At 38.1% G+C, this 8962-nt stretch overlaps 1 protein-coding gene across 2 annotated transcripts; it reads left to right on the top strand.

The window, feature by feature from the left end:
* The first annotated feature begins 2814 nt into the window (after window positions 1-2814).
* On the top strand, window positions 2815-7643 carry LOC120721753 (spindle assembly checkpoint kinase-like). Of its 2 annotated transcripts, XM_040012282.1 has the most exons (8): window positions 2815-2903; window positions 3013-3138; window positions 4178-6137; window positions 6243-6403; window positions 6482-6715; window positions 7053-7179; window positions 7255-7353; window positions 7529-7643. In XM_040012282.1, exons 3-6 carry the CDS (start codon window positions 4196-4198, stop codon window positions 7116-7118), a joined length of 2403 nt encoding a protein of 800 aa, XP_039868216.1. In that variant the 5' UTR covers window positions 2815-2903; window positions 3013-3138; window positions 4178-4195; the 3' UTR covers window positions 7119-7179; window positions 7255-7353; window positions 7529-7643. The 2 variants fall into 2 exon arrangements, with proteins under 2 accessions (XP_039868216.1, XP_039868217.1); XM_040012283.1 differs by lacking the exon at window positions 3013-3138 and having other exon boundaries at window positions 2856-2903.
* Window positions 7644-8962: the final 1319 nt, after the last annotated feature.

The raw sequence follows: 8962 nt of genomic DNA, 5'->3' as shown, positions 1-8962 counted from the left end.
GCAGCTTTGAGTGAGCCAGGATATTAGTTTACAGAGGCTGTTAAAATTATGTCTAACGTTAAATGTTGGTGACACAATAATTTCATCCTAGTGGTACTGACATATTTATAGGGTTACTTTTTGAGACAAAATATCATGAGGTAGTCTTAATTTGGAAATATTCCAACCAACAATGATGATACAAGATCACAGGTGAACTTGGATGATGACTTGATGGTTCATGACTGTATTTGAAGCACATGTGTGACTGCATGTATGTGGAATGCCTCATTGTTATTTATCAGGTGACAGAGGCAGCTCTGCCATGTTGTAGCTCGGACAGAGGTGAAGTGGCGAGGTCACAGGTGACTGACTGATGTTTTGGTGCTATAGATTAACTAGTATTTATTATCATGACAATTGTTAGGCTGCTGATGTAAATTGTTTCATTAGTGTATATTTGACAAAGAATCTGAATTGACACATCTCACTTTTTATATGGAACGAATCAATGTGTTATTTTATCAGGTGGCAATATGTCCCAGTGCAGTCAGAGGGGAAGAGCCAGGGCCAAAGGTGAGGCACATCAAGCACAGAATAATAATAATTGTAATCTGAGGATAAAACGCATGTACTGAGGCTGAAAGAAGCTTCAGTGCTCTCAGAAGACTAAAAAGATGGCTAAGGTTAACAGTGACTCAAATGAGATTAAACATTGCTGCTGTATGTCCACCAGGAGAGACTGGACAGTATAGATGTAAAACCAATATGCCAGCAGTTTATCTCAGTTAACGAGAGGAGCAGGCATGTGTTTGGCCCCTTCACATAGCGGACATTGAGTTGTTGTGTGGGACACCAGTAGTCCATGTCTGTTGCTGTAACAGTAGTTCATGTTTAGAATAAAAAAAAAAATCCCAGCTCATTGATCTGATAGAGGGCAGTAGTGCCTAAAATGTTGCATAATTTTGCTGAGAGATCTTTTACTTTGTGGTAATCTTAGATGAGTAGTTTTAAGGACAAAACCCACCAGGTCATTCAGTGTTCCTTTAGTGCTAATGTGTCAGAGATGTTGGTGTACTATAAGTGAAGTAATGTTGTTAAGTCCTTAAAGTCATATTCTTTTATTGTCATGACTGTATTTGAAGCTATTTTTACTTTTGTATGATACCTGATTTATATGGAATATGGCTGAAGTAAACTAAAGCCTAAAATACTTAGTCATTTGTTTAATAGTAATTTAACATTATATAATTCACATGTAAAACTATGAACTGTAATTTTAAATGGTTTAAAAGCATGTAGAATAGCATATGTAGGCAAGTATATTTCTCCTTTTTTATCAAGAAGCAAAGACAAAAAGGGGAAAAAAAGAAACAGGGCAGGGTTCGGTGGTTGAATCATCCGTCCCCACCAATGCCAAAACCAAATCTACGCCCTTGCCATGATGCATTGAGTTTTTCCTTTCAGTCACCTTTCTCACTCAGTATGTGTTAATAGACCTCTCTGCATTGAATCATATCTGTTATTAACCTCTGTCTCTCTTCCACAGCATGTCTTTCATCCTGTCTTCCTTCTCTCACCCCAACCGGTTGCAGCAGTTGGCCCCGCCCCTCCCTGAGCCTGGTTCTGCCGGAGGTTTCTTCCTGTTAAAAGGGAGTTTTTCTTTCCCACTGTCGCCAAAGTGCTTGCTCATAGGGGGTCATATGATTGTTGTGTTTTTCTCTGTACTTATGAAGCGCCTTGAGGCGACTTTTGTTGTGATTTGGCGCTATATAAATAAAATTGAATTGAATGTCTTGTGTCTTGGATTTTATGGCTTGATGTTTATGTCACAATTCTAAATACCTGTGTGATCAATGAGTGATCAAAAGGTAGTTTCTGCTTCTTCTCTTTACCAAGCTGACCTTATCGAATGAAAAGCACCATAGACACCATATTCTGTCCACGTATCATCTATCATATGTTGTTGTATGAGCTATCTTTTGCACACAATGTTCTAACTGTATTCTGTGGCCATGGCAGATCACTTGTCATGATAAATATTCTAGGTTACACCCCGTCTTTCTCAGAAATACATGTAGACTGTGATAATGTTCTTTGTATGGACCTTTTCAAAGGTAACAAAACTAATAAAGACTACCCGGTTGTTTGCACTTTAATTTATTCCAGATTTCTACTGAAAGTACTTAAATAGTGCTACACCTCTAAGTATAAATGAGCAGTTACACAACTGTATGTTTTCTTTAAAAAAAAAAAATACACCTCAGTGTATTTGTCTAACATTCAGACACACTCAAACTTACTACTTAATACTGGGAGCAGTATCTTGCTGAAGAATATGTTGCTTGTAGCCTTGAACAGCCAGGGATCAAACCACTAACCTCCCGATTAATAGAACACCTGCTACCTGCTCTAGCTACACTAAAGCCAACCTAAGGATACGCCTGTGCATCCTTGATTACAGTTCCTTCTGAAGTCCTGATGCATTTTAGAAATCGGGGCATCGTTCAACATGGAACACTAAGACCGATTTTTTTCCTTTTACCACCATACCTAGTGATTTTTTTTTCTACAATACTGAGCATAACTAAACCAAATCTATGTCAATCTGAAAGCTGTTCCCGTCATTTTCTTTGATAATGAGATATCTTTGTTGTTTTATCAAAATGTACTTTTGTATGTTGTGATTAAACCGAGAGACCTGATAGCTCCCCCACCCCAAAAAACATTCAAGAATAAAACCAAATTAATGTAACAACACAAACAATCTCCCAGCAGTCTGTCCAACAACAGCAAGTACAGACTTCATTGCACGGCTTAAACCAGACGACCCGGAAGAGAGGAGGAGAGGAGAGGAGTAACAGCGTCGAGAAGCAGGAAGGAAACGCTGATATGACGCGTTTGAATTCCTCACCTTTGGCGCAGTAAGTTATTTCTCTTACCGTTTTCTTCTAACGGCATTGCAAAATAATCTTTATGTTCGCGTAAAAACAGCACACATTGTAGACCTACTTTTTTTTCTTAACATCACAGGATCTCAAGCTTACTTGAGACCAGGATAAGTCTGAATTCTTCAACGCGTACTTGTTGCGCCGAAGTTTTACCGCCTTCAGTGTTCTCAGCCTGTATTTCCCGTTGCGCATCCTCCTGAGATTTAAAGTAAGGATTCTTATTCAGTAGTAATCCGAATGTTTTAGCAAAATATGATAATTTCTCTGTGTTTTCTATGTGTAATACATTTACTTATATTGGTAAACAGGCTGTAGTGAACAGGATTTAAAGAAATGACCTTTTTACAAGTATCTATAACTCTTTTTTTCCCGTAGCTACATTATAATCAATTCATTCCGTTTTGACGTAACATCTGATAATACTGAAGTTAGCGGTAATAGTCGGCTGTCCAGTAATGTGTGTCTGTGATCGTCATAGCTGAGGCTCCCTGTAATGATATTTGACTGAGCTGGCATTTTTGTTTTGTTTGTTCTTCCTTTTGAATCGTTCCTGAGGCCCCCTGCTTACCCACAACCCAAGTCAACAGGCCTACTCCCGTTTGTACTGTTTTCTACGATAATGATCACATACCAAATCACTTTGTGTAAATTTCTAAATTATTGAAATACTAATGTCATAAAAACCTTCAACAAGAAATGTGAAGGGGGAATAACGTCTCTAAATCCCAACAATAAATTTCTCTAGTCTCATTCTGTAATGAGAGATCATGCCTTAAACAGCAGACACCCACACTGACACCAAAAGTAAAGTTTCTTACAGTCCTACAACAGTTAAACACTTAAAATCTGTCATTTAGCCTATGGATAACTGAAAGAGAACTTACTTATTGACTGAACTACCCATACATACTTCAGACACGTGTAAAGAGTGTGGCATTTGATAGTTTAGATGCAGTTTGTTTTAATGCAACTGTTTTGCACTGTAACAAGATATTGTGCATCTTCTCTCCAGGTACTGTATGTCATAACACAAAAAACCATAGTCACAAAGGAATGGAGAGAAGACAAGGTCCTGTGTAAACGCTTTAAAACACAGTTAAAGGCTGCATGCACAAAACCTCCATTTGTAGTCTAAATAGAATCTTAGGCTTCGATAGACATTTATAAACATCTATTAAAAAAACAAAATGAACATCCTTTAAACTACAGTTTTAACGATTTTAATGTCAGTGCTTTCTCTTTCACAGGTAATCTGAAGGAAAACTATGGATATTTTCGCTCAAGTACAACTGGCAGTCCCCTTACCAACAGAAACACATCCTATAATCCAGTGTATAGCTATCAATGACCTCAAAGAGCTCAAGAAATTACTGAAGGACAATAATGTTAATGAAGTTTACCCCTGTAGAGAGTGTAGTGATTATATAACCCCATTGATTGCTGCTGTTGTAAATAAAAACAAAAATATATATTCTTACCTTTTGGATCAGGGTGCGGACCCAAATAAACCTTCTCAACTCCGCTGGACACCTTTGCATTATGTCTCACTGTCTGAAGCACCTCTTTATTTCGTGGATCTGTTGCTTGAGGCAAAAGCTAATCCAGATGGATGGAGTCCTCCTCCACTGCAACAACAAAATTTCACACCACTGCAACTTGCAGCTATTGAAAACAGGGAGGATATTGTGAAAAGGCTCGTCTCTGCTGGTGCTCTGGTGACACTGCCGCCCAGGAATCTTCCTCAGTCGCTTATTGACAGTAAAAAAATATCTGAGATGATTAATCACTTTGCATCAAATGGAGATGAAGTGTGTTTCCAAATCAAACATTTTTTGGAAGTGGAAATTGCTGTTGTTGAAAAAACACCTGATGAAGTGTTTAAAATGTTCAACTGTCACATGTTGTCAGAAGATCCTCGGCTCCATCTGACCATGATTGAAATCCTTTTTACTGTAACTGGGAGGTGGAAAGATAAATACTGCCAGGCTTGCATTAAATGGCTAAAGGAAACTGGAAATGTGAATACTTATATTGCAGGAGCAGCCAGTCGCTTTCCAAAAATCCCTAAGACACATGTAGGGAGGGCAGTTGAAAGTTTGAGCGCAGTCTTCTGCACAATGGATGAAATAACAAATGAGCATGCAGTAGCTATAGTTCAACAACTACTGAAACTGCTTTCCCTAAAAGAGAGACCTGACATCTGTGCATCAGTGCTACAAACACTGTATGTGATAACACAGAAAACAAAAGGCACAAAGGACTGGCACGTCAACCTTTTAGAGAACTTATGCAGAAGAGTTGCCCCTTTTGTAAATGAGCAACACTCCACTAAGATCAGGATTTACACGTACGCTATATTTGCAAACCTGGTGTCAGTTGAACAGACAGCTAATATTTTTACATCAGTAGGCATAACTTCAGTGCCCGAGGACATACTGACATCTGTAGCAATGGAAATAAATGAAAAGCTGAAAAAGGTGGTGAGAAGTCTGAAAGAATATCTGAGCAAACCAAACTCAGAATGTGAGGGAAACACAGCCTCAACTTTAGGGAGGAAGAAGAAAAGGAAGAAGAAAAAGAAGGAAAAGACCCAAAAGCAAGAAGACCCAAATGCTGAAGTTTCCACTGCAGCAACTGAACCAACAACAAAAGTTTCTGTTGTGGAATCAACTTCAAATGTGAAGCCTTCTGAATACAGCACCATTGAAAAATCAGAAAAACAAAACTGGCTTTCAATCAGCAACAGGTGGAAGGAGAAACTGGAGAAACTTGCTGGCACAGATGAAAGTAAAATATCCAGAATCAGAAGCATTATTTATGTGAATGATGCAGAATTCAGAATAGCAAAGGGAAGCGATGGTACTGAAGTCTTCTTGGGGCTGAGAGAGGACGGCACAGAAGTTGCCATTAAGAGAATGTCTAAAAGCAACTACGACGTGCTGAAGAACGAAGAAGGAATCCTGCGACTTCCTGAACTCGATCATCCTTATATCGTACGATATGTTGATGCCGCAGAGGACGAGAACTTTGGATATCTTTGTCTGCAACTTTGTGAATACACCTTGGAAGAACATATCAAGAATGATGACCATGGCCCACAGATGCTAAAGAAACTTGTCAGACAAATTCTTGAAAGTCTAAAGGTGCTTCACTGCGGAAATCATAAAATTCTTCACCGAGATCTCAAACCCCAGAACGTTTTGATTGGTGAGACATGTTTGAAATTCAGAGAAAAACTAAGCAAAACATGTGCCAGGTAAATATAAATTAATGATTTATTTTCATGAGTTTTGTACTTCATGCCTCCTGCAGATGTTACCGGGAGGGCAAGATTAGCTGATTTTGGCATAAGCAGACGCTTACTCAAAGGCCAAACAACTTTACGTACACGCAGTGCAGGAACCGAATGCTGGATGGCCCGAGAGACTTTAGCAGCAAAATCTGCATCATACAAGTCAAGCACTGACATCCAGGTAAAGTCTGCTACATAAACTTGATTAACTGAAAGATGCCTTGGTAAAAAATACCTAAACTGATGTGCTACTGTTAAGGTGGCTGGGATGCTGATTTATTATATCCTCTCTGGAGGCCACCATCCATTTGGTGACTTGGACTTAAAATCCTTTGAATGTGAGCTCAACATTTACCATGGGAAGTACAGTTTGGATCATGTTCAAAATGTGGTGGCAAAGGATCTCATTGAGTCGATGATCAACAAAGAGCCAAAGGACAGACCCAAAGTAAAAGAATGTTTAAACCATCCCTTCTTCTGGACTTCCGAAAGAGTAAGGAAGTCATGCTGTAACAGAATCTGCGATTTCTAGTTTAACTTTAGTAAAGCAAGAATACACATGCTGTATAATAATGAGAGCCTAAACTGTGGGGGGGGGGGAGTTTTCAGTCTGTTACTTGGCTTAATCCATATGTTGGGAAAATGAGGTCAAACTGTCTTGCACTCAGACAGGCACGTTAACATTGGCAGCAAATACTAAATTATTTTCCCCACACTTCAGTCTTTTTAAGCATGACTCTTTTGTGCTGCTCCTGTTATTATTCAAGATATACCTCATCGTGTTATGTTGTTATTGTACTTATAAAGCATAATTTCAACTTTTTTTCCAGGCAGTTTCAATATTTGAGGGAGACCGGCAACAGGGAGGTGGTGGCAAACTGTCGAAATGCCGATGAAAAGCTGATTGGTTCACTAGAAGCATATGCTAATGGATCCTTCAAACTGTGGAAGAATAAGGTGACTTACAGATGAGAGGTCAAACTTTTGTATTCCTAAAGTCCAGTTCATGACCACCATGTTTTGTTGTTGCAGTTTCCCCAAGAGCTGGTTCAGAAGATGGAAGGGAAAAAAGCCGTACCCTGAAAACACACTGGGATTACTGCGCTTTATACGCAATCTCCATGAGCATGAGTAAGTTGAACTAAATGAAAAGTGATGTAATTCATGAACACACATATTTATATGTGTATATATGTTAATTTCTTGCAACTATATGAACAAATCACAAATATTTCAGATACTATGACAGATTTGGAAGCTTACTTCTCTTGTTACTACTCATTAATAAAACTTTCTTTGTTCACAGGCTCAAGAAATCTCCTCACATTGACGTATTGGTGTTATTTCCTGATCTCTTTGGGTGTGTTTACAAGTTTACCAAGGATAAAGGCTGGACTTTAGAAGGAAAGAAGGAAATGTTTGAAAAAGAAGAAACAAAGGACATTTGTACCGCCTTTACAATAATGTCTACAAGTACAGACGAACCTATGAGTGTCCCAGTTCAGGAATCTCAATAGTGACTTTAAACAAAGTTGAATTCAGTAAGGATGAAGGCTGTCATTAAGGCCTGTACAGTATGACAACCATTCAGAGAAAATGTATATAAGCAAATACTATTATTAGAAGTACAGATGTTAATGAAAGCTTTGAAGGATATTTTGTTCAAGCGTGTATATATAAGCACACCACAGAAACCAAACTAGCAAAATCAAGATGTGTTCTGCACAATAAGCCAAAGTTTTGCACCTGTTGTTCATTGTGACCACTTTCCAAATCCTGATAGAAGGACAGATGGTATTTTAAGGGACCTACTAGTACTAGATGTCAGTAATGTTATTTGTATAGTTTTATAGTTAGTAGTTAATTTAAAATGTGCTATTATGGTGGCTGTATTTGCAAATGTTAGTGATAAAAATTCTTTGTTACTTTCAGCTTTAGTAGATAGATCAGTGGAAAAACGACAGGAAAGCAGGGGCAGAGAGAGAAGGGGGAAGACATGAGGCAAAGGACCGCGGGTCAGACTAAAACCTGGGCCGGCCCTTCTCGGCCATATGACATGTGGGCGTCTGCACAACGCGCTGAGCTAAACTGGCGCCCAATAAAAATAAAAATGGTAACACTGGCGATACTTAAGAATAAATTCTTCCACTTCTGTTTTTATAGACAGTGTTAGTCCAGATAGGAAAATGATAAACCTACTTTTTCCTTTTTTTAATGTATTTTATTTTGGTTGTGTGAAGCAAATACATAGCTTAAGTATGCATTTTCATTTTTGAAAATTTATATATAACATGTCAACTGTATACTAGTATTATGCACTATGCCAACTTTTCTGTTCATGTATTTTGAATTAAAGTGAATGTCATTGAGAATTTACCAAATATATTAGAATTTGTATGTTTTATTAAAGATTTTATCTCATGTTCATATTGTAAAAAACTGCAAATTTAATGTTTAGTAGCTAAATAAATTCCTTTTTTTTTAAAAAAAAAAGTTGAAAGATGTGCTCCTTCCGTTCGCCAGCATAGTTGAAATCAGGCTTCAGAATGTGGAAATGCTGAATTTCATTTAATTTCATTCAATTAAAAACATAGTATCTTGCAGATCTGAAACCTGAAACCAAAACTGAAATGTCTTGAACCTGGGTTCTTTCTCAAGGCCAGGGGTGAGAAACTTGACTGGGTTTAAAAAGATGTCCAGTGGTAAAGGGGCAAAATAACCCCTCAGCACTCTTGTGCAT

Source organism: Simochromis diagramma, unplaced genomic scaffold (genome assembly GCF_900408965.1).
Source record: "Simochromis diagramma unplaced genomic scaffold, fSimDia1.1 OVJJ01000604.1, whole genome shotgun sequence".
Classification (NCBI taxonomy): Eukaryota; Metazoa; Chordata; class Actinopteri; order Cichliformes; family Cichlidae; genus Simochromis; species Simochromis diagramma.
This window is presented reverse-complemented; position numbering and strand designations above follow the sequence as displayed.

What these genes read in the sequence shown, in the direction of transcription:
- LOC120721753 (XM_040012282.1), top strand. Translation starts at nt 4,196, where the DNA reads ATGGATATTTTCGCTCAAGTACAACTGGCAGTCCCCTTACCAACAGAA. An exon ending in AGTCAAGCACTGACATCCAG is followed by an intron (nt 6,404 to 6,481) that starts GTAAAGTCTGCT and finishes GCTACTGTTAAG; the next exon opens with GTGGCTGGGATGCTGATTTA. An exon ending in TCTTCTGGACTTCCGAAAGA is followed by an intron (nt 6,716 to 7,052) that starts GTAAGGAAGTCA and finishes CTTTTTTTCCAG; the next exon opens with GCAGTTTCAATATTTGAGGG.